Source organism: Nomascus leucogenys, chromosome 20, assembly GCF_006542625.1.
Source record: "Nomascus leucogenys isolate Asia chromosome 20, Asia_NLE_v1, whole genome shotgun sequence".
NCBI classification, from domain to species: Eukaryota; Metazoa; Chordata; class Mammalia; order Primates; family Hylobatidae; genus Nomascus; species Nomascus leucogenys.
Genome location: NC_044400.1, coordinates 16,448,667 through 16,474,901, shown reverse-complemented (window position 1 = coordinate 16,474,901; position 26,235 = coordinate 16,448,667). Strand labels below are relative to the sequence as shown.

At 36.5% G+C, this 26,235-nt stretch overlaps 1 protein-coding gene across 1 annotated transcript in view; it reads right to left on the bottom strand.

The window, feature by feature from the left end:
- The window catches only part of ZRANB3 (zinc finger RANBP2-type containing 3), a 298,807-nt gene that overhangs the window by 262,924 nt on the left and 9,648 nt on the right, over positions 1-26,235 (bottom strand). Inside the window, exon 2 of the mRNA XM_030801279.1 lies at positions 23,418-23,585. Within this exon, the coding sequence (XP_030657139.1) occupies positions 23,418-23,578 (161 nt within the window). The 5' untranslated portion in view covers positions 23,579-23,585. The remainder of the gene's footprint in view (positions 1-23,417; positions 23,586-26,235) is intronic.

The following is a 26,235-nucleotide window of genomic DNA, read 5'->3' as shown; positions in this document are numbered from 1 at the left end:
CCTGTAATCCCAGCACTCTGGGAGGCTGAGGCAGGCAGATTACCTGATGTCAGGAGTTCAAGACCAGCCTGGCCAACATCCTGAAACCCTCATCTCTACAAAAATACAAAAATCAGCCGGACATGACGGTGTGTGCCTGTAACCTCAGCTACTCGCAAGGCTGAGGCGAGAGAATCGCTTGAACCCAGGAGGCGGAGGTTGCAGTGAGCCGAGATTGCACCATCGCACTCCAGCCTGGGTGACAGAGCGAGACTGTCTCAAAAAAAAAAAAAAAGACACCTATTGATACATGCATGCATAACACTTTCAGACACGGACAGCCAAGTCTCTCTATAGACACTCTTACAGGACCCACCCTGCTTGAAGAGGGGACAAAACTATGATGCTATTCTACAAATCAAATTAATACTATTCAGAATGCCAAGATATGGTTTCCCATAAATTAGATGAATCAGGCAGTAGGCAATTAATTAGTAAATTTTTGTAACTTATCTCTTTTCGCTTTTTTATACCTATACTTATGTTAATTCATACTTTCTTTTTTTTTTTTATTGAGACGGAGTCTCGCTCTGTCACCCAGGCTGGAGTGCAGTGGCGCCATCTGGGCTCAATGCAAGCTCTGCCTCCTGGGTTCACGCCATTCTCCTGCTTCAGTCTCCCAAGTAGCTGGGACTACAGGTGCCCGCCACCACGCCCGGCTAATTTTTTTTTTTTGTATTTTTAGTGGAGACGGGGTTTCACTGTGTCAGCCAGGATGGTCTCGATCTCCTGACCTCGTGATCCGCCTGCCTTGGCCTCCCAAAGTGCTGGGATTACAGGTGTGAGCCACAGCGTCCGGCCTCATACTTTCACTTAATTACCCTTACCTTGTTAAGATGAGAGGATAAGCATGGAAATTTATGCCCTTAAAATAATTTAACAAAGAATCTTCTTACAGGAAAACCACCAGGTATTTTTTGAAGAAAATTTTTGTTCACTGATGCAAAAATTCAATCTACAGTCAGCCAAATAATAAGGATTATAAGACAACAAAAACAGCCCACCTAAATGGGTAATGTAACAGAAAACTTTTCAATTTTGGAGAGAAAACAAAACAATAAAAGAAATTAGGTTGTCATCAAGTGATACTTTTAAAGAATAAAAATTACTATGAAATCTTCTCTTATCATTTTTGCAAAAGCCTTAAATGCCACAAAGTCTTTTCTTCCCCAGATAGACAATTAAAACAAATTGCTCTGCCAGGATTTCCAGAAAAAATAAAATACACTTTATTTCAGAACAATATCCATACGAAGAGTATGAACTAATGAAAAAGGCAAAAAAGAAAATGTACAATGCTAAGCCTAATAATTTCATTCAATCACAGGCTTCTTACATCTCCTGAATGAATAAGTACATGACAAATAGCAAAATGTTCTTGTTCAACTGTATACTAAAAATTTCATGTATTATTACCTTTATCAATTATTTTTAACCATGTACATTCACAATATACATATCCAGAAATAAATACATGACATAAATACTAATTAATAAAAAATTAGGTAATGTATCTAACACTAAGCTTGATGGAGCAGATTCAAAAATTTAATGCATGGTTATTTAATATCTATGAAAAAATTGGGAGAAATCTAAAAATCTCAAATGGCAAAACAAAATGATAGGTTACCAAAGGTATTAAATATTTCAAAAACCTGGCCGGGTTTTTAAATATTTAATAAATATTAATAAAATAAAATTAATTAAAATATTTAATAAATATTTTAAATATTACAGTGGCTCACACCTGTAATCCCAGCACTTTGGGAGGCCAAAGCGGGCAGATCACTTGAGGTCAGGAGTTGGAGATCAGACTGATCAATACGGTGAAACCCCATCTCTACTAAAAATACAAAAAAATTAGCCAGGCGAGATGGCAGGCACCTGTAGTCCCAGCCACTCGGGAGGGAGAGGTGGGAGGATCACTTGAACCTGGGAGGCAGAGGTTGCAGTGAGCCAAGATTGCACCACTGCACTCCAGCCTGGGCAACAGAGTGAGACTGTCTCAAAAAAATACAAATAAATAAAAATAAATATATTTTAAAAACCCCAATAACTGAGGGAGTATACCTAGAAAGAACACTTCAGGCTATACATCTCGGAGAAACAAAACAAAACAAACAAAACATAACATAACAACCAAACACAGTTCCAAAGTAGGAGGAATAGCTGTGTTGCAAAGTTAAGAATCCCTTCTTTGCAGCAACACAGGATGATATGTACACTGTCTATCCCTGGGGCCAGTCTGGGTGCAGGAGAAGAGAAGCAGGCAAGACTCAATGACAAATGCTGAATGTAGGAAGCAGTCATATTAAGGCAGGGGCATGTATGAGAGACTTTGCCCTGCTAGCCATCTTTCTTTTGATTCAGAAGATACAGGCATACCTCCAAGATATTGTGAGTTCAGCCCAGAATAAGACAGATTATTACAATAATTATTATAGCAGTCACCATTTACAGTGTCTGCTCCCCTAGAGGCACAGTGCAGGGTGCTGTCATAAACATGGCATTTAATCTTTATAGTTGGTCACAATACTGTCAGATTGATACAGGCATACCTTGGAGATATTGCGGGTTCCATTCCAGATCACCTCAACAAAGCTAATGTCATAAAAAGGTAAGTCACACAGACTTGTTTCACAGTGTATATTAAAGCTCTGTTTATACCATAATATAGCCTATTAAGTATGCAATAGCATTATGTCTAAAACAATGTACATATCCTAGTTTTAAAACATTGCTAAAAAATGGTAATGAACATGTGATCGTTTAGAGAGTTGTAATCTTTTTGGATTACATTTTCTTCTTATATCTCCCAGACGTGAATAAGTAAATGACAAATAGGAAACATTCTTGTTCAACTGTATACTAAAAATTTCATGTATTAATACATTTATCAATTATTACTAACCATGTATATTCACAAATACACATATCCAGACATGAATATGGAGAGTGAAGGGTTTTACCTCGATGATTGTTGACGGCTGCTGATTAATCAAGGTGGTGGTTGCTGAAGGGTGTGACGGCTGTGGTAATTTATTGAAAATAAGGCAACAATGACTTATGCCACATCAATTGACTCTTTCTTTCATGAAAGATTTCTCGAAGCATACACTGCTGTTTGAAAGCATTTTAGTAACAGTAGAAGTTCTTTCAAAATTGAAATCAATACTCTCCAACCTGCTGATGCTGTATCAACTCGGTATATGTTTTATTCTTAATCTTTTGTTGTCATTTCAACAATGCTCACAGCATCTTCACCAAGAGTAGATTCCATCTCAAGAAACCACTTTCTTTGCTCATCCGTAAGAAGCAACTCCTCATCATTCAAGTTTTAACGTAAGATTGCAAAAATTCAGTCACCTCTTCAGGCTCCACTTCTAATTCTAATTCTCTTGCTATTTCCACCACATCTGCAGTTACTTTCTCCAATGAAGTCTTTTTTTTTTTTTTTTTTTTCAATATAAGAGGAGTCTTGCTCTGTTGAGTAGGTTGGAGTGCAGTGGTGTGATCTCAGCTTACTGCAACCTCCGCTCCCAGGTTCAAGCAATTCTCCTGCCTCAGCCTTCTGAGTAGCTGGGATTACAGGTGGTTGCCACCATGCCTGCCTAATTTTTGTATTTTTAGTAGAGATGGGGTTTCGCCATGTTGACTAGGCTGGTCTCAAACTCCTGACCTCAGGTGACCCACCTGCTTGGCCTCCCAAAGTGCTGGGATTACAGGCGTGAGCCACTGTGCCCAGCCCCCTCTACTGAAGTCTTGAACCCCACCAAGTAATCTATGAGGATTGGAATCAACTTCTTCCAAATTCCTATTGATTTGACATTTTAACCTCCTCCCATGAATCATGAATGTCCTTAATGGCATCTAGAATAATCCTTTCCAGAAGGTTTTCAATTTACTCTGCCCAGTTCCATCAGAGGAATCACTATCTTTGGCAACTACAGCCTTACAAAATGTATTTCTTAAATATTAAGACCTGAAAGTCAAAATTACTCCTTGATACATGGGCTACAGAATGGATGCTGTGTTACCAGGCACGAAAACAACATTCATCTTGTACATCTACAATAGAGCTCTTGGGTGACCAGGTCCATTGTCAATGAGCAATAATATTTTGAAAGGAATCTTTTTTCTGAGCAGTAGGTCTCAATGGTAAGCTTAAAATATTCAGTAAACCTTGCTACAAAGAGATGTACTGTCATCCAGGCTTTGTTATTCTATTTATAGAACACAGGCAGAGTAGATTTAGGATAAATCTGAAAGGCTCTAGGATATTCAGATGGTCAATGAGCACTGGCTTCACCTTAAAGTCACCAGCTGCATTAGCCCCTAACAAGAAAACCTATCTTTTGAAGTTTTTAAGCCAGGCATTGACTTCTCTCTAACTATGAAAGTTTTAGATGGTGTCTTCATCCAATAGAAGCCCGTTTCATCTACATTCAAAATCTGTTGTTTAGTGTAGTCACTTTCATCAATGATCTTAGCTAGATCTTCTGAGTAACCTGCTGCAGCTTCTACATCAGCACTTGCTGCTTCACCTTGCACATTTATGTTATGACGATGGCATTTTTCCTTAATCCTCATGAACCAACCTCTTAACCTTCATTTTTTCTTCTGCAGGTTTCTCACCTCTCAGCCTTCATAAAACTGAAAAGAGTTAGGGCCTTGCTCTGGATTAGGCTTTGGTATAAGGGAATGTTGTGACTGGTTTGATATTCTATCCACACCACTGAAACGTTCTCCACATTTGCAATAGGGCTGTTTCGCTTTCTTATCTCTTATTTGTGTATTGGAGGAGTACACTTAATTTCCCTCAAGAACTTTTCCTTTGCAATCCACAACTTGGGCTGTCTGGAACAGGAGGCCTAGCTTTTAGCCTATATCCACTTCGACCTACCTTCCTCCATAAGCATGATCATTTTTAGCTTTTGATTTAAAGTGAGAGATGTATGATCTTTCCTTCTACTTGCACACTTACAGCCCACTGTAGGGTTATTAACTGACCTAATTTCAATATTGTTTTGTCTTAGGGAATATAGAGGCCCATGGAGAGGGAAAAACAGAGGAAGAGCCAGTCGGTGGAGCAGTTAGAACACACACAATATTTATCCATTAGGTTCACCATCTTATATGAATTGGTATCATTCACGGCACCCCAAAACAATTCTAACAGTAAACTCAAAGATCACTAATTACTAATCACCATAACAGATAATAGTTTGAAATACTGAGAATTACCAAAATATGACACAGAGACACAAACCTAACACATGCAGTTAGGAAAATGGTTCCAAAAGACATGCTCAATGCAGGAATACCATAAACCTTCAACTTGTAAAAACCACAATATATGCAAAGCACAATAAAGCGAATTATAATAAAACAAAGTATGCTATATAACAAAATATGGCATATCATATTTGATTATACTTTATAGCATATATATTTTATTATACTATATAGCATACTATATTTGATTATACTATATAGCATAATAAAACAAAGTATGCTATATAATCAAAACAAATCAATTACATACAAAAATAGTGTCATATCAAAAGAATCAATTACATACAAAAACAGTGTCATAAGGAGAATAGGTGTTAGTCTATAATAACATTGCTCTAGCCCTCCAAGATGACCTTTTGCAAACAGTATGAGCAGGAAAAAATGTTTCTCATTGAATGATTAGCAGTCATTCTTAAAAAAGGAATTCTACAAATAAAATGAAGGAACGAAAAAGGAAAATCAAATGGAAACACACAAGAAAAACAGTTACAAAGCAGATTAAAATTACAGTCAAATATGTTGCCACAAATATAAACTTAAAAGAAGTAATCACCTCTATAACACAGAAAACATAAAGAGGAGATGCAGGAGCTCAGGGGAGCTATGGTCAAAAAGATAAAGAAATAAAAGGTGAACTTAAGGTCAGAGAAATTAAAAAAAATACATAAATAAACAAAACTGAAATGAAGGCCAAATGGAAGCAGAAGAGAGAACAGGTACTACTAAAATAGGAAAGTACACATAGGATAGGATTGAAAAGGAAATTTTCAAAAAGAATTTAAACAAAAAAAAGGGTCTTGGAGAAAAAAATAAATTAAGAATGCAAAAGAGGAAAAAACAAGTGATATAAATAGGCCAAGACAAATCAACAAATATAAGCATATTTGATGTCTTCAAAGAAGCAAGCCAAAATGAAAAAAGTAAAAAAGGAACGTATCTCAAAATAATAAGAGCTATCTATGACAAACCCACAGCCAATATCATACTGAATGGGCAAAAACTGGAAGCACTCCCTTTGAAAACTGGCACAAGACAGGGATGCCCTCTCTTACCACTCCTATTCAACATAGTGTTGGAAGTTCTGGCCAGGGCAATTAGGCAGGAGAAGGAAATAAAGGGTATTCAATTAGGAAAAGAGGAAGTCAAATTGTCCCTGTTTGCAGATGACATGATTGTATATCTAGAAAACCCCATTGTCTCAGCCCAAAATCTCCTTAAGTGTGATAAGCAACTTCAGCAAAGTCTCAGGATACAAAATCAATGTACAAAAATCACAAGCATTCTTATACACCAATAACAGACAAACAGAGAGCCAAATCATGAGTGAACTCCCATTCACAATTGCTTCAAAGAGAATAAAATACCTAGGAATCCAACTTACAAGGGATGTGAAGGACCTCTTCAAGGAGAACTACAAACCACTGCTCAATGAAATAAAAGAGGATACAAACAAATGGAAAAACATTCCACACTCATGGGCTAGAAGAATCAATATCGTGAAAATGGCCATACTGCCCAAGGTAATTTATAGATTCAATGCCATCCCCATCAAGCTACCAATGACTTTCTTCACAGAATTGGAAAAAACTACTTTAAAGTTCATATAGAACCAAAAAACAGCCCGCATCGCCAAGTCAATCCTAAGCCAAAAGAACAAAGCTGGAGGCATCACGCTATCTGACTTCAAACTATACTACAAGGCTACAGTAACCAAAACAGCATGGTACTGGTACCAAAACAGAGATATAGATCAATGGAACAGAACAGAGCCCTCAGAAATAACACCACATATCTACAACTATCTGATCTTTGACAAACCTGACAAAAACAAGAAATGGGGAAAGGATTCCCTATTTAATAAATGGTGCTGGGAAAACTGGCTAGCCATATGTAGAAAGCTGAAACTGGATCCCTTCCTTACACCTTATACAAAAATTAATTCAAGATGGATTAAAGACTTACATGTTAGACCTAAAACCATAAAAACCCTAGCAGAAAACCTAGGCATTACCATTCAGGACATAGGCATGGGCAAGGACTTCATGTCTAAAACACCAAAAGCAATGGCAACAAAAGCCAAAATTAACGAATGGGATCTAATTAAACTAAAGAGCTTCTGCACAGCAAATGAAACTACCATCAGAGTGAACAGGCAACCTACAAAATGGGAGATTTTGGCAACCTACAAAATGGGAGATTTTCGCAACCTACTCATCTGACAAAGGGCTAATATCCAGAATCTACAATGAACTTAAACAAATTTACAAGAAAAAAACAACCCCATCAAAAAGTGGGCAAAGGACATGAACAGACACTTCTCAAAAGAAGACATTCGTGCAGCCAAAAAACACATGAAAAAATGCTCATCATCACTGGCCATCAGAGAGAATGCAAATCAAAACCACAATGAGATACCATCTCACACCAGTTAGAATGGCCATCATTAAAAAGTCAGGAAACAACAGGTGCTGGAGAGGATGTGGAGAAATAGGAACACTTTTACACTGTTGGTGGGACTGTAAACTAGCTCAACCATTGTGGAAGTCAGTGTGGTGATTCCTCAGAGATCTAGAACTAGAAATACCATTTGACCCAGCCATCCCATTACTGGGTATATACCCAAAGGATTATAAATCATGCTGCTATAAAGACACATGCACACGTATGTTTATTGCGGCACTATTCACAATAGCAAAGACTTGGAACCAACCCAAATGTCCAACAATGATAGACTGGATTAAGAAAATGTGGCACATATACACCATGGAATACTATGCAGCCATAAAAAATGATGAGTTCATGTCCTTTGTAGGGACATGGATGAAACTGGAAATCATCATTCTCAGTAAACTATCGCAAGGACAAAAAACCAAACACCGCATGCTCTCACTCATAGGTGGGAATTGAACAATGAGAACACATGGACACAGGAAGGGGAATATCACACTCCGGGGACTGTTGTGGGGTGGGGGGAGGGGGGAGGGATAGCATTAGGAGATACACCTAATGCTAAATGATGAGTTAATGGGTGCAGCACACCAACATGGCACATGGATACATATGTAACAAACCTGCACATTGTGCACATTTACCCTAAAACTTAAAGTACAATAATAAAAAAAAAAAGAAAAGTTTCCAGAAATAGAAGAAAAATGTAAACTAGAAACTAAAAGAATATGGCATATCCAAGAAAAAGAGAAACATAAAGGTCAATGCCAAGACATATTCTAGTACTGGACTGCAAAAAATGGGTAGTGAGGTAAAAAATTGATCACTTCTAAATAGAAAAAAATCCAGCAAGCCCTCAGACTAGTCTATAGCAAACAGTGAGCACTGCCTACAAAATCAGCCAGGAAATAAAGTGGGCCTGAGGAATTTCTTACCCAACAGATGTGTAATTATAAAGTGAGTGAAAGGGTATTTTTAGAATATGAGAAAAAATACTTGCAAAATGTCTATCTGACGAGAAATTAACAGCCAGAATATACAAGAAACTTTATTTCAAAAAAAAAAATACTCCAATTAAAAAATGGACAAAAGATCTAAACAGACAATTCTCAAGGAAGATATATAAACTGCCAACAGGTATATTAAAAATGCTCCACATCACTAATCATCAGAGAAATGCAAATCAAAACCACAATGAGATATCATCTCACCCCAGTTAAAATTGCTTTTATCAAAAACAATGGGAATAAGGGATGTTAGTAAAGATGTAGAGAAAGGGGAATCCTTGCACACTGTTGATACGAATGTAAATCAGTACAGCTGCCATGGAAACCAATATGGAAGTTCCTCAAGAAACTAAAAATAGAAATACCAATGATCCAGCAATTCCACTACTGGGTATATATCCAAAAGAAAATAAATCAAGAGATAACTGCACTCTTATGTTTACTGTAGCAATGTTCTCAATAGCCAATATGTGTAATCAACATAAATGCCCATGAGTAGATAAATGGAAAAAGAAAATGTCATCTATATATACACAATAAATATTATTCAGCCATAAACAAGAATAAAATCCTTTCATCTGCAGCAACATGGATGGAACTGGAGGTCATGATGCTAAGTGAAATGAGCCAAGCACAGAAAGACAAATATCACATGTTCACACTCATATGTGGGGGCTCAAAAAGTGAATCTCACAAGGTACAGAGTACCTTAGTGGCTACTAGTGGTTGGGAAGGGTAGTGGGGACGGGAGGATGAAGAGGTTGATTAATGGGTACAAATATACAGTTAGATAGAAGAAATAAGACCTAATATTTGGTCAATCAGTAGGGTGACTATAGTGAGCATTAATCTATTGTACATTTCAAAATAGCTAGAAGAGAAAAATTTGAATGTTCCTAACATAAAGAAAAAATAAATATTTAAGGTGATGGATATCCCAATTACCCCAATTTGAACTTTCCACATTATATGAATCTGTCAAATTATCACATGTACTCCAAAAATACATCTCTTATGTTATCAAAAAAGAAAATTTATAAATAAAGTACAAGAAATTAGGGAATAGACTTCACATTACTTCTTTTGTTTGTTTGAGACAGAGTCTCACTCTGTCACCCAAGCTGGAGTGCAGTGGTGCGATCTCGGCTCACTGCAACCTCTGCCTCCCAGGTTCAAGCAATTCTCTCCTGCCTCAGCCTCTCAAGCAGCTGGGACTACAGGTGCACACCACCACGCCTGACTAATTTTTTGTATTTTTAGTAGAGATGGGGTCTTACCATGTTAGCCAGGCTGGTCTTGAACTCCTGATCTCAGGTGATCCACCTGCCTTGGCCTCCCAAAGTATTGGGATTACAGGAGTTGGTCACAGCACCTGGCCTCACATTACTTCTTATTTACTTATTTAGCTATTTATTCATTCATTCATTCAAGACAGGGTCTTGTTATGTTGCCCAAGCAAGTCCTGAACTCCTGGGCTCAAGTGATTCTCCCGCCTCAGCCTCCCAAAATGATGGGATTATAGGCGTGAGTCACTGTTACCAGACCCAGGTCTTTTTTAAAAAACTTTGATAACTTCAACCAAAGGACACTGTACAGAAACAAAAGGGACTGAGGGAATCAATGAAAATACTTAACTATTTAAATAATCTGGTTTACAGATGAGAACGTAAGTTATAGATAATCACAACACAGAAATTACATACCTAACAGAAGGTAAAAAGGAAACAAAGGCAAAGTTTAAATTGGTAACGAAAATAACGTAAGTTTTTTTTAATTAATTTATTTTTTTTTGAGACAGAGTCTCGCTCTATTACCCAGGCTGGAATGCAGTGGCACAATCTTGGCTCACTGCAACCTCCACCTCCCGGGTTCATGCGATTCTCCTGCCTCAGCCTCCCGAGTAGCTGGGATTACAGTAATGTGCCAGTACGCCTGGCTAATTTTTTGTATTTTTTTTTTTTTTTGAGACATAGTCTCACTCTGTTGCCCAGGCTGGAGTGCAGTGGCGCAATCTCGGCTCACTGCAACCTCCACCTCCCTGGTTCAAGCAATTCCCCTGCCTCAGGGTCCCAAGTAGCTGGGATTACAGGTCACGCCACCAGGCCCAGCTAATTTTTTGTGTGTTTTTAGTAGAGATGGGGTTTCACTGTGTTAGCCAGGATGGTCTTGATCTCCTGACCTTGTGATCTGCCTGCCTCGGCCTCCCAAAGTGCTGGGATTACAGGCATGAGCCACCGCGCCCAGCCACGTGAGTATTTTTATAAATGAAAAGTGTAAGTATTATTAAAGATATAAAGGTGAACATAAAAAAAATAACCAATCGATATCGTGCTCAGAAAGGACAGAGAGGGAGAAAAAGGCAATATACCAATGTCATTGCATATAACTGGGAATAAGAAAACAATACGTAATAAAATAGAGAACCAAGTATATTACACAAAACATTAGTTATAAAGATAACCAATGGATTCCAAACCAAATCTTTAAATTACTAATGGTTTATACTAAATGAAAACAGGAAAACACGGATTATATAATGACATATTTAGTGGCTCATAGAATGATCATATAATAACATATTTTTAGGCAACAGAAAACATAACAAATACTATGATAATTGCATAAAGACTAAATATAACTCTAATATCAATGGATGAAAGTGAGTTTAACACTGTTACTTACAAGACAAACTGAGTAACAAAGTGAAACCTAAACTTGTAACATAAAAATTCATCTAAAGGTTTCAAAAATGTTGAAAATAAAAAGATGGTTAAAGGCACGCTAGGAAAGCACGGACAGAATGAAACAGTTGTTGGGATACTAATTACAGATCACATTCAGAGGAAGAAAGGAAAGAATTAAGTGATTTTATAATAAAGATATTTTATAATGATAAACAGTGTAATCCAGAATGAAGATTTAACTGTAAGGTTTCTGCTCCCAGTACTATGGTGGTTTAGATATTCTAAAAATCTCTCCTTTTGCAAACACCTAGAAATGCTAAATTAGGTAAAACATTATCTTTTAAAATGTAGCATCAGTCTGAAGAAAAAGTAAAGGTAATTTACAATGGTCAAGGAAAATTTACAAAGAGAAAGTCAAACGTACAGTGATGAGTGATAAAACACACGCTACATTGAAGATGTCTAAGAAGCCACCAACAAAGAACCTTAGGACTGAAGAACCATGCAGAGCAACAAGAATAAGGCCCTAGACCTAAAAGAAATAGATAGCGGAAATAAGAGTCCTAAATAAAGCTTGAGCCTAAGAAAGCTGGAGCTTAAATGAAAATGGAAGAAGGCTGACAATAGATAAAGAGATCCAGTAGCAGAAGGAAACAAACAGGAAATAGATTTAGACATATGTGGTCAATCAATTTTTCACTAAAGTGCCAAGATTATTTATGGGAATGACAGACTTTTCTACAAATGGTGCTGAAATAACTAGATATTGGTATGAAGGAAAACAGAACCTAGAACCCTTACCTCACCCTGTATTTAAAAATTGAGATGATATCAAATACGTATATATATATCAAAATAGAAAAAGGAAAACTATAAAGCTTCCCGAAGAAAACAGAAGACGATTTTGTAATCTTGAGGTAGGAAATGACTTGTTCGAATATAAAAAGCACTAACTATAAAAGGAAAACTTGATGAAGTTAATTTTATTAAAGTTAAAATTTTCTGTTCATTAGAATACTATACTACAAGGAAAATCAAAAGGAGGCTACAGACTAGGAAAAATATTCACAAGATACACATCTGGCAAAAGTCTTATATCTAGAATATGAAAAGAACTTCCAACAAATAATAAAAAGGCAACCCAATTAAAACAAGGGCAAAACATTTCAGCACTTTACAATGTATCTATGTTGTATATAACATACATAACTATATAAGGATGATCAGTAAGTACAGGGAAACATGTTCAACATTATTCAGAAAGTACAAAGTAAAACATAATAAGCTACCTCTCGAATAGTCATTCATTTTGAATGCCTTAAATAAAAAAGGCTAACAATATCAAATGTTGACAGAGATGTGGATCATCTAGAACTCTCATATATTGTTGACTGATGGGAAAAAGTTGTACAGTTTTTAAATAAAGTTAAAACAGACTCCCACCCAAAGAGCTAGCAAGAGAATTGAAAACATGTCCACAGATGGACTCATCTAAGAATGTTAAGACTATCTTTATTCGTAAGAGCCCTAAACCAGAGCCAACCTAAATGTCCATCACCAATTAAATGAACAAAATTAATTGTGACATATTCAGAGGTAAAGCAACATAGATGAAATTGCTAAAACATTATGGTGAGTGAGAGAAGACCCACATAAACTGAATGACTCTGTTTGTAGCATGTTCTAAAACAGAGAAAACTAAGATATGATACAGTAAGAAATTCATGAGTCCATCTGAAGGATGGATGGATGGGAAGATGAATGGATGGACAGAAATAAAAAGGAGGGAGGGAGGAAGGAAGGAAGGAAGGAAGGGAGGGAGGGCGGGCGGGCACGGTGGCTCATGCCTGTATCAGGAGAATGGCATGAACCCAAGAGGCGGAGCTTGCAGTGAGCCGAGATCGCGCCGCTGCACTCCAGCCTGGGTGACAGAGCGAGACTCCATCTCGAAAAAAAAAAAAAAAAAAGAAAGAAAAGGAAGGAAGGAAAAGGAAAGAAAGGAAGGAAAGGAGAGGACAGGAAAGGAGCAGAAGGGGGGCTCTTCTTTACAATAAAATGCCAATTAATAAATCATTTTACAGCCATCATGACAAAATTTGATTAAAACAGGAATCATCTATGTATGCTAAATCCAAGAGAGGGAAAATCAGAGGAGCAGCAGCATATTTGCATGGTCACAATATCTCATGTTAATTGTTACCTACTAAACAACTGTGAGAAGAAAAAGTAGTAACTATACAGTGAAACCAGACCAAACTTTGGTCAGGAACTTGGCCTTGGGGCTAAGGGGCTCAAAATAGTACCCTGAGAAGAATATGACCTCAATCTCACTATGTACCGATGCAGGAAAGATTGCATAATCTAAATCTCGTTGTGATGAAACATTATAAAAATAAGTTGAGGCCAGTGTCATGAAAGGGTAAGGAACTGTCCCACATTAAAGGAAACAAAAAGATACCATTAAATGCAGTAAGTGATCCTGGATTAGATCTTCATACTGAACAAAAAACATGCTATAAAGGACAGTATTGGGATAACTGACAAAATATATTAAAGTATTATATAATAGTTAAATTCCAGCCATGTGCAATGGCTCATGCCTGTAATCCTAGCACTCTGGGAGGCCAAAGCAGGAAGATCATATGGGGCCAGGAGTTCAATAGCAGCCTGCACAACATAGCAGAACTCTGTCTCTATAAAAAATACACTGGGCACAGTGGTGTGCACCTGTAATACTAGCAACTTGGGAGGGTGAGGTGAAAGGATCACTTGGGGCTGTGAATACGAGGTTACAGTGAGCTATGATTGTGCCATTGCACTCCAGCCTACGTGACAGAGTGAGATCATGTTTCTAAAAAAACAAAACTAATAATAAAAAATAAATAAAAAGTTAAATTCTTAAATTTGGTAACTGTGCTGTGTCTATGTAAGAGAATGTCTTTATTTTTTAAAAATACATACAATACTATAGTATTGCATATTATTATTATTTTTAAAGCAAGTTTATTAGAAAAGTAAAGGAATAAAAGAATGACTACTCCACAGGCAGAGCAGCCAGTATTGCAGATTAAAGGAGCATGATGTATGCAACCTACTCTCAAATGGTTTATAAAAACATGAATGCAAGCATAGGTGTATATATGTGTATGTGTGTGTTTGTGTAGAGAGATAGAATAATAAAGTAAATGTGGCAAAATGTTAAAAATTTGTGACTCTAGGTAAAACATACATAAAAGTTGTTCTATATTTTTGTGACTTTTCTGTACATTTGAAATTACTTCAAAAAGTTGAAAAAATACAGCACCAAGTAACTATAAAAAATATACTTTAGTGACAGAAGTCAGATCAGTGATTTTAATTTAGGAGGATGGGGTTATTTAGAAAGAGGCCTACTCTGAGTGATGGTAATGTTTTATATCTTGACTGACGTTTTTGAAAACACAGGGGTATTCAGTGTATCAGAATCTACAAAACTGTGCACCTAAAATCCATATATTTTATTAAATTAAATTATACTTAATTTTTTAAGCTAATAAGGAAACTTAAAGCTTGGCAAGAGATGAAAATTAATGATTAAAATTCATAATAGTAAGCCTACCTAAAAATGAATTTGAGGTTTGAATTTACATTACCTGTGTGACCTGGGAAACCACAAGCCAAGAATCTAATTTTGCAAATCCTCCATTGAAGAATTTACTCATTTACATCTCTCAAAATTTGCACAGACTGGCCAGGCATGGTGGCTGATGCCTGTAATCCCAGAACTTTGGGAGGCCGAGGCAGGTGGATCACCTGAGATCAGGAGTTTGAGACCAGCCTAGCCAACGTGGCGAAACCCCATCTCTACTAAAAATACAAAACATTAGCCAGGCGTGGTGGCATGCGACTGTAATCCCAGCTACTCGGAAGGCTGAGGCAGGACAATCGCTTGAACACAGAAGGCAGAGGTTGCAGTAAGCCAAGATGGTGCCATTGCACTCCAGCCTGGGCAACAAGAGCAAAACTCCATCTTAAAAAAAAAAAAAAAATCCACAGATTAAGATTATTTATTACAACAAAATTTAAGACATCTGAAAATACACGGGAAATAAACCACCACATAAGACAATAAGAGGCAAAATTAACTTCTAAAAGACTTCAAATACGTAAATAAGTATAATTACATAAATAAGTATGTTCTAAATATTAACAGAAAGAAGACACAGAATCAAAACATTGCAAAAAACAAGACACTACCAACATAAGCAGGCAGAGCTGAACTGGATATTCTAGGACTTAAAAATATACTTTCTGAAATTAAGAACACAAAGTTAAATGTCCCTATTCTCCAATATCAAGAAAGGAAAGGACTAACTGTTCTCTGGTAGTCAGCTAATCCCTAAACTATACACAGAAATTTCAGACAGTCCTAAAACACTCCTGTTTTTGAAAGTCTCCAGGCTTCCAAAGCCCAATGCAATATCAACTCTTTGCTTTGTTTAGAAAGTCATGGCTAAAAAGCACAATTCTCCCTTGCTTATCAAGAAAGAAATTGAGTGGTTTCTGATTTCAAGTATATTGAGTGATGGTCTCATCCTTAAGAGAATTCAGTAAATTAATTAACAGCAAAAGATAAAATCAGTAAGCTTGAATATGGCTAAATATAAAATATCAAAACTGCAGCACACACGAAAAAAATAAGAGATATACAGGACACCAAAAGAGCAATTAAGTAAATGTAAAAATAATTCATGTTCATGGAATGAAATACTTGGTATTATAAATATATCAATTCTCCCCAAACTGATCTACAGATGCAGTAAAACTCCATTCACAATCCCAGCAAATTTTGTGAAAATTGATAAATGACTTCTACAATTTATATGTAATGCAGAGTCAATAATAGCTGAGACAATTTTGAAAAAGAGTAAGGCTGAAAGATTTATACTACCTGATACCAGAATATTTATTATAAAGCTACTGTGAGAAGTATGAAGAAGTATGGTACTGACACAAAGATTGCAAACAGAGAAACAAAACAAAGAATCTACAACTGCACTATTCCATATGGTAGGCACTTAACATGTGACTATTTAAATTTGAATTAAAATTAGTAAAATTAAAAATTCAGTCATTAGTTGCACTAGCCACACTTCAAGTACTCAATAGCCATCTGCAGTGAATAGCTACTGAATTGAACAGTACACATAAGGAATATTTCCATCACAGCGGAAAGTTCCATTAGACAGCACTTACCTAGAAAGGTATACACATAAAATTACTTGATTTATGACAAAAGTAACATTACAATGCAGTAGGAAAAAGTCTTTTCAATAAATGGTGCTGGATCAAGTAGACATTCAAATGTAAAAATAAATTTAAAAATAAGTAAGTGAGGCTGAACGCAGTGGCTCATACTTGTAATCCCAGTACTTTGGGAGGCCAACGCGGGCAGATTAATGGAGGTCAGGAGTTCAAGACGAGCCAGGCCAACATGGTAAAACCTTGTCTCTACTAAAAATACAAAAATTAGCTGGGCATGGTGGTATGCACCTATAGTCCCAGCTACTCGGGAGGCTGAGGCAGGAGAATCGCTGGAACCCGGGAGGCAGAGGTTGCAGTGAGCCGAGATCACGCCACTGTACTCCAGCCTGGGCAACAGCGAGACTCTGTCTCTAAAAAATAATAAATAAATAAATAAGTAATCAATCCTGATGTCTACTTCATACCATATACACAAAACAATTCCAAGTAGATTGTAAATCGAATTAATGTAAAAATTAAAACAATAAAGCTTTTAGAAGAAAACACAGGAAATCTCATGACTTTGTAGTATGTCGCGGGAAGTCAGGGACCCCGAACGGAGGGACCGGTTGAAGCCATGGCAGAAGAACATAAATTGTGAAGATTTCATGGACATTTATTAGCTCCCCAAATTAATACTTCTATACTTTCTTAGGCCTGTCTTACTGCAATCTCTGAACATAAATTGTGAAGATTTCATGGACACTTATCACTCCCCCAATCAATACTCTTGTGATTTCCTAGGCCTGTCTTTACTTTAATCTCTTAATCCCGTCATCTTCATAAGCTGAGGATGAATGTCACCTCAGGATCCTGTGATGATTGTGTTAACTGCACAAATTGTTTAAACAATATGAAATCTGGGCGCCTTGAAAAAAGAACAGGATAACAGTGATGTTCAGAGAACAAGGGAGATAACCATTAAGTCTGGCTGCCTGAGAGCCGGGCTGAGCAGGGTCATATTTCTCTTCTTTCAAAAGCAAATAGGAGAAATATCGCTGAATTCTTTTTCTCAGCAAGGAACATCCCTGAGAAAGGGAATGCGTTCCCAAGGAGAGGTCTCTAAAATGGCTGCTTTGGGAATGTCTGCCTTTTGTGGTTGTAGATAAGGGATGAAATAAGCCCCGGTCTCCCATAGCGCTCCCAGGCTTATTAGGACAAGGAAATTCCCACCTAATAAATTCTGGTCAGACTGGTTGTCTTCTCTCAAACCCTGTCTCCTGATAAGATGTTATTAATGACAATGCGTGCCCAAAACTTCATTAGCAATTTTAATTTCACCCTGGTCCTGTGATCTCGCCCTGCCTCCATTTGCCTTGTGAGAGTTTACCTTGGGAAGCATGTCATCTCTGTGACCCACACCCTATTTGTACACTCCCTCCCCTTTTGAAAATCACTAATAAAAACTTGCTGGTTTTGCGGCTTGGGGGGCATCATGGAACCTGCCAACATGTGATATCTCCCCTGGACACCTAGCTTTAAAATTTCTCTCTTTTGTACTCTTTCCCTTTATTTCTCAGGCCAGCCAACATTTAGGGAAAATAGAAAAGGACCCATGTTGAATATCGGGGGCTGATATCCCCCGATAGTAGTAGACAAAAGATTTTTAAAATTTGATGAAAGAAGTGCCAGCCATAGAATGAATACGGATAAAGATTATGTAAGATGACATTAAAATTGAGAATCTCTGCTTACCAGAAGACATCATTAAGACAAGGAAAAGGCAAAACACAACCTGAGAAAATTTACTTGCAATAAATATACCTGATAAAAGACTCATATCCAGAATATAAATCTGACAAAAGGACTCCTACAAAACAATAAGAAAAAGGCAAATAGACAATCCAGAAGAAAAACAGATAAGACATGAACAGGCACTTAACAAAAGATGTCCAAATGGCTAATAAGCATATGATAAGGTATTAAATTTTACTCATCATCAGAGAAATGTAAATAAAAATCTCAATGTACATCACTATATACCTACCAGAATATCTAAAATGAAAATAAAGATAGGCAAAATGAAGTGTTGGTGAGGATGAGATGTAAGTGGAACTCTTAAACACTGTTGATACAAGTAAAAATTGGTGAAATTACATTGGAAAATGTTTAGGAGTGGTATGGGTTGAACTACGAATCGCCAAAATTCATATGTTGAAGTTCAAACCCCCAGTACCTCAGAATGTGACCTTATTTGGAAATATGATCACTGCAGACATAATTACTTAAGATGAAGTCATTAGGGTATCACCAATGTAACCAATATGACTAGTGTCCGTATAAAAAAGGCAAATTTGGACCCAGAGACATAAACAGAGGGAAGACAATTTGAATAGAAATAGGGAGAAAACAGTAGCCTACAAGTCAAGAAAGAGAGCCCTGGAAAAGATAATTCCTTCACAGCTCTCAAGAGGAAGCAACCCTGCCAACACTTTAATTTTGGACTGCTAGCCTCCAAAACTGTGGGAAAATAAATTTCTGTTGTTTAAGCCACCCAGTTGTGGTATGCTTTTATGATAGTCCTAGCAAACTAATATAGGCATTATCTACTAAAGTGGAATACACGCACACCCTATGACCTAACAATTCTTCTTGGTAGATACACATCAGAAATGTGTACATACTTTCACCAAAAGATTTGTATAAGAACAATTATATCATTACTATTCTATGAGCCCCAAACTAGAAATAACCCAAATGCTCCACAGTAGAATGAATAAATTACGGTATATTCACAGGATGGAATTTTAGATGGCAATGAGAATGAACGAACTACAACCGCATACAAAAACGTAGATTGATCTCACAATAACGTTGAGAAAAACAAGATACAAAAGACTATACAATTACAATAATATAGTTGAACAGGCAACAGCAATCTATAATGTTAGAAGTCAGGACAGTGGTTACTTTTCAAGAGAAAGGAGGTAGTAATGATTGGGAAGGGGCAAGAGGGAGGTTTCTGTGATGCTGGCAATGTTCTATTTCTTGATCTTGGTGGTGCTATACTGTGAAAATTCCTCAAGCTATACATTCATAATCTGTATACCTTTGTCCATGTAAAAATTACATATCAGTAAAAAAAAAAAAAAAAAGTACTTTAAAAAACTGAATAGGTTGGTTAAACAGCAGATTAGACCAGCTGGTTATGAATTCTATGAGAGAACTTGAAAACAGTCATAATGTAGCACAGACAGAGAAAATATAAGAGAGATTAATAGAACCATACGATGAAGTAAAAAGGTCAAGTATAAATCTAACTGGAATTGCAGCAGACAAAACAAATGGGGGAGAAGCAATATTTGAAGAGGGAATAGCTGAGAATTTCCTAGAATCAACAGACAAAAATCCCAGATTTAAAATGCACAATAATCCTAAACAGGATAAATAAAAAGAAAACCATACTGAATAAAGTATAGTGAAACTGCAGAACTCCAAAGACAAAGAGAACATCTTCAAGTCAGATGATGCACAAAGGAACAAAAATTAGACTGATTTTTTATTTTGAAAAATTTCAAACTCATAGAAAAGCTAAAAAGAATAATTCAATGAGTATACCCCACAGATTATACCACTCACCAATGAAGACACCCACCAGAATATACTACTCACTAAATTCACACTGTTAACATTTTGGCTCATCCACTCAAAATGTTTCTGAACATAAGTCCTTCCCTTTTGGGAAAATGTAGAAAGTGCAGCACTAACAATAGCACTATTATTCTTCGTCTGAAAATGCTTTATCATGCATTTATCAGGAACAAGAACATTCTTCTATTCAACGACAACACCATTACCTCATCTAAGATAATCAACATTAATCCAATAACATAATCTAAACAGAGTCCTGATGAAATTTTCCCAGCGATCTTAAAAGGGTTCCCTAAAACTTTTCTTTTTGCTTATCCAGGATCTAATCAAGGCTTGTGCATTACTTTCAGATGGTATAGTTGTTAGGTCTCTCTCAATTTAGAGACTTTCCTTGATACACTACTTCCTTTGATTTTTGATGACACTGAATCCTTTGAAGAGTCCAGGTCAGTTGTCATGAAAAAATGTTCTACATTCTGGATTAGTTGGACTGTTTCGCCATGATTCCCAGATCAAATGTTTCCAGTAAGAACACCACATAGGGTAATGTTATGTCTCTCCTGTGCACCACATTATGCAAGTGGCTGTCCCACTATTAGCAATACTAAGCTCGGCCATTTTGTAATTTTTCCCTTTGTAATAAATAAGTCATCTATAAGGTGATATTTTGAGACTCAAGGGTATTATCAATGACAATTATGGAAGCCAGAAGACAGGAGGATACAACCTTCAAAGTGCTAAGAAAAAAATAACTATTAAAGCAGACCTATATTGCCAATGAAAATATTACTGAAGAATGAACTCAAGATAAAATATATCCTTAAATTATTTTTAAATCCTAAAATTATTATTTCATAGTCAAGTAAACAAAAAACTTGATGGGAAACATTGCCAAGTTTTCATTTGCCAAATAACATGATAAAAAATTTCCACTACTGACATCATGTTTTCAGAAAAGAAAGGACAATTCTAAGCCTCCAAAAAAGAACATTTAAGCTGAAAATAAATGAACGTTCTCTAAAATGAATGAATTTTGCTTTATGAACAGCACACTTTTTATTTTCTCATTTTGCTACATGTATCCATATTTTGTTACATGTATCCATATTTTGTTAGGACTGGTTAACAGTTCAGGGACAAGTGTTTGGAAATCACTAAGTCTACTTACGAAAAAAGGGAAAAGGCATTTTATTTCACCATTATGAAGAACTCGGGATTCTTTTGTAACCACAGTAATTAGGATTATAAAATCCATTTTATAGTTAATGAATCTGAAGTATGAATTGTTAAAGAAGCACGCACAACATCACAGAGATAGTAAGTGGCTCAGATTTAAACCAAGTCTAAACCTAAAGCATATGTTCTTTCTACTCCACCATAGTGAGAAGCCCAACCACACAAGTATGAAATACCTAAAGGAGCTAAACGCTGTCAAATGGTAGTTTAAAATGTCATTTGTGACTGAATCTTCAGGAATCTGAGGACCGTTAATGCTGTGACTATGGAAGAGTACAACTTTTCTGACTCCATAAAAGCAATGGAAAACTACAGAAGTGATGTCTACGCTGGAAAAACTGAGAAGATGCAGGTGTAAGGTGAAAAACATCAGATATATAACCTTGAGTGTCAACTAACAGCTGTAAATACCAATGTGTACAATAGACACAAACTACTAATACATGAATCTCAGTAAGATTACAATTTTAAAAAGTTTTTCATAAACAGCACATATTACTGGATTCCATTTACATAAACCATTAAAAACAGGCAAAATAAAAAACATCAGATCAACGTGAGAGTGGGGACTGACTGAGAAAGGGAATGAAGTAACTTTCTAGGATGATGGGTTTGGGTTGTAAGAGTATATGCATTTGTCAAGGTTTGTACATTTCATTAAATCTCAACAGAAAAAAGTCTGTAAACAAATATGAATTCTGGTTAATCCTACATATACTTAAGTATATATGGGAAAGTATAATAATGTCTGCAATTTACTTTGAAATGAATGAAAATAATAAAAGGGACTGATGGGACAGAAAGATAGAGGGATGGATTAATAGATAAATACGTGATAGACCAAGCATGGCAAAATGTTAATAATAAACTGCGGGTGTTGCCTCTGCCAAGCATTTACTCTAACATTCTTTTAACTTTGTTGTATGTTTTTTAAATTGTTCATAATAAAATGTTGAAGAGAAAGTATATGATATATGTGACTGTGGAACTAAGACAATGCTATCCTTAAAAATATACAAAACCATAAAATGGCCCAATTTGATGGAAGAGATCATACAACTATCATGAAGTTTGAAAAAGGTAAAGAAATACAGACAGTAGTATAAGGTACTCATAAGACACACTCAAAAGTTGCTGAATCTAACGTGGAAAATAAAAAGAATAAAAATACAATGGATGGGTGCAGTAGCTCATGCCTGTAATCCCAGCACTTTGGGAGGCAAGGCAGAAGGATCACTTGAGCCCAGGAGTTCAAGACCAGCCTGGGCAACATGGTGAAAACCCATCCCTAAAAAAAAAAAACAAAACAAAAGCAAAAATTACCCGGGTGTGGTGGCGTGCACCCTGTAGTCCCAGCTATTCAGGAGGCTGATGTGGCAAAATCGCTTAAACCCAAGAGACAGAGGTTGCAGTGAGCGAAGATCATGCTACTACACTCCAGCCTGGGTGAAAGGGCAGGGTCTGTTAAAAAAAAAAAAATCCTTCTGGTAAGAGACAAAAAAACAAAAAACGATGGAAATAAGTTGAATTAGTTTCATGTGAAAGCAATACATTCTAGAAAACCGTCAATATATGAGTTTCTGAGAATAACTGACAACTGAAATAATTAAGATAACTGAACATACTTTCTCTTAAGAAATCACAATTGGTTCAATATATTTCAACATGAAGTATAAGTCAACCATAGTAAATGGATAAAGCTAACTTAGTCACAATCAATTCTACTAAAGAAAGACTGTGAATACACGAAAAGAATAGTTTGAACAGAACTTTGTTTTTAATACACTTGCCAGGAATTTAACATTTTTAGCATGTCTTAAAAGAAGAACTTTACCTGCCATTTCTTTTGAGGGCAAAAATGATGCCATCTTTCTGGAATGGAAGCAGCTTTGCTCTTAGTCTGTCAGGCAAAAAATCCAGCAGTTTATCAGATTCGCTTGTCACACAAGAAATGTGAGGTGTAAGAGACTTTTTTATGTTATGAACCCTAGGCATGATGATCCTAAAAACAAAGAAACAACAAAAAAGGGAGGGGTATAAGAAATAGATATTACTAAGTATGTTACAGAATCACATATAAATAATATTAAAGTACTTATAAATAGCTTTGACATACCATTTATATAAACTAAATCATATTCTCACAGTAAGCTACTAAGAAAATTCAAAGCACTGAGTTTGAAAGCAATTACTTAATGCACTCTCTAGGAACTCAGCATGCACTATTTCATTTTGAGCCATAATATCATACACCAGTTTAACGCCACAAATTTATTACTAAAAAATTATAAATAAACTAGATTTTTCACAAATTGAATAATTTTTAAAATAAGGGATGAATCTGCTAGAGAAAGATGAGTCCTTTAATAATTTATCCTTTTATTGATCCACATTTTCATTTCACACCATATTTTCTAAGAGTGAGATAAAGCTGCATTTAAAAAAATTATAAAATACAGGCGTGAGCCACCGTGCCCAGCGAAAATCAAATTTATACTAATTAAACTAATGTAATATTATTAAATTGTTTAAATATGAAAATTAATTCTTTTTAATGAGCTGAATCCACAGTATAACACTTTGCCTGATTAACACCTTCCTCACTCCTAGTTTTCCACAGATGTTACTGTAATTTTGTGACATAAAAATTTCATATATCTGTAAATTCTTATAACTCTGGAAGAAAATATCCTATTATACCACTACACTATAATGTCTATCAAATAATATTTTATATTTAGATGGTACCCTGCCTTCTGTTTATATATTATCTCATTTCATCTTTAAAAAAAAGTTTGCGGGCCAGGCACAGTGGCTCACGCCTGTAATCCCACCACTCTGGGAGGCCAAGGTGGGTGGATCACGAGGTCAGGAGTTCAAGACCAGACTCGCCAATATGTTGAAACCCCGTATCTATTAAAAATACAAAAATTAGCTGGGCGTGGTGGCACTTGCCTGGAGTCCCAGCTATTTAGGAGCCTGAGGCAGAAGAATCGCTTGAACCCAGGAGGCAGAGGTTGCAGTGAGCTGAGATCATGCCACTGCACTCCAGCCTGGGTGACAGACTGAGACTCTGTCTCAAGTAAAAAAAAAAGTTTGCTTTTTTCCTCAATTACATGCAGACTTATGTAATTATTGCTCTCTTCCATCCAAAAAAGTAACCAACTTCTGTGTCTACTAAGAAGGTCAAGAATAAAGCAAGTATTTATTTATTAATAACAAATAGGTACTACATGCCACAACCTAGAGAAGCAAGACCCACACACTCGTAGGGCTTATATTCTTCAGGGAAAGACTAAAAATTAGCAAATAAATAAATATGATGGTTTTTCTTTTTTGTTTTCAGCTACACCTGATCGAATGGGAAGGATGATTAATTATAATATAGCACAAATAGTATAAGGAATTTAAGAGAGTACTGGTCACTTTAGGTAGGCTGACCAAGAGTGGCCTGTCTTAGGAAGTGCTGTTTGGCTTATGGTCTGAAAGATTTAAAAAGCCACCCAGGATCAAAATTAAGAGAAGAGCAGTCCAAGCAGAGAGCATCAGTGCAAAGGACCCAAATTGAGAAAGGGCTTGGTGTTTTCAGAAAACAGAAAGAAGGCTAAGGTGGACCAGGCACGGCGGCTCATGCCTATAATCTCAGCACTTTGGGAGGCCGAGGTGGGCGGATCACCTGAGGTCAGGAATTTGAGACCAGCCTGGTCAACGCGGCGAAACACTGTCTCCACTAAAAATACAAAAATTAGGAGCTTGCAGTGAGCCGAGATTGCGCCACTGCACTCCAGCCTGGGTGACAGAGCAAGACTCCGTCTCAAAAAAATAATAATAATAAAAAAAATACAAAAATTAGCTGGGTGTGGTGGCACAGGCCTGTAATCCCAGCTACTCAGGAGGCTGAGGCACAACAATCACTTGAATTCAGGAGGAGGAAGTTGCAGTGAGCTGAGATCGCACCACTGCACTCCAGCTTGGGTAACAGCAAGACTTCATCTCAAAAAAAAAAAAGAAAAAGAAAAGCCAATGTGGCTGATGATCCAAAGGAGGGAATGGTATAAGATGAAGCTACCAAGATAAACAAGAGCCAAATCATATACAGCCTTGATGATAACTTTGGATTCCTTTTTAAGAAGGAAGGAATGCTAATGGAGATGTGCTGTCGCATACACCATTAACAAAATAGGACTATTTAAATTTAATTAAAATTAAAATTAAAAATTTGGTTCTCCAGTTTCACCAGCCATATTTCAAGGGCTCAACAGTAACATATGTCTGGTAGCTATGATATTTAATAGTAAAGATACAGAACATTTCTCTCTTCACTTAAAGTTCTATTGGACAGTACTCAATGGAAGGTTTAAACAGGGGAATGACACAATCTGACTTACATTTCAAAAAACACCTGAAGGACACAAAGATATCAATAAGGAGGCAGGAGATAAATGTTCTTATAGTATTTGGCCAGTCAACAAAGCCTCCACTGCTTCAGTAGGCAATTGAATTTAGAAATGATTTATGAGTCAGTTCTGTCTGAATAAGATCCTCATAAACACTCATGAGTGGCCCTCCCTAGGACCCTCCCACCACCACCACCCCCATAACAAAACTTAGCAAGGAATAGAGAATGGAGCAAAAACGGAAAGCATGAAAGC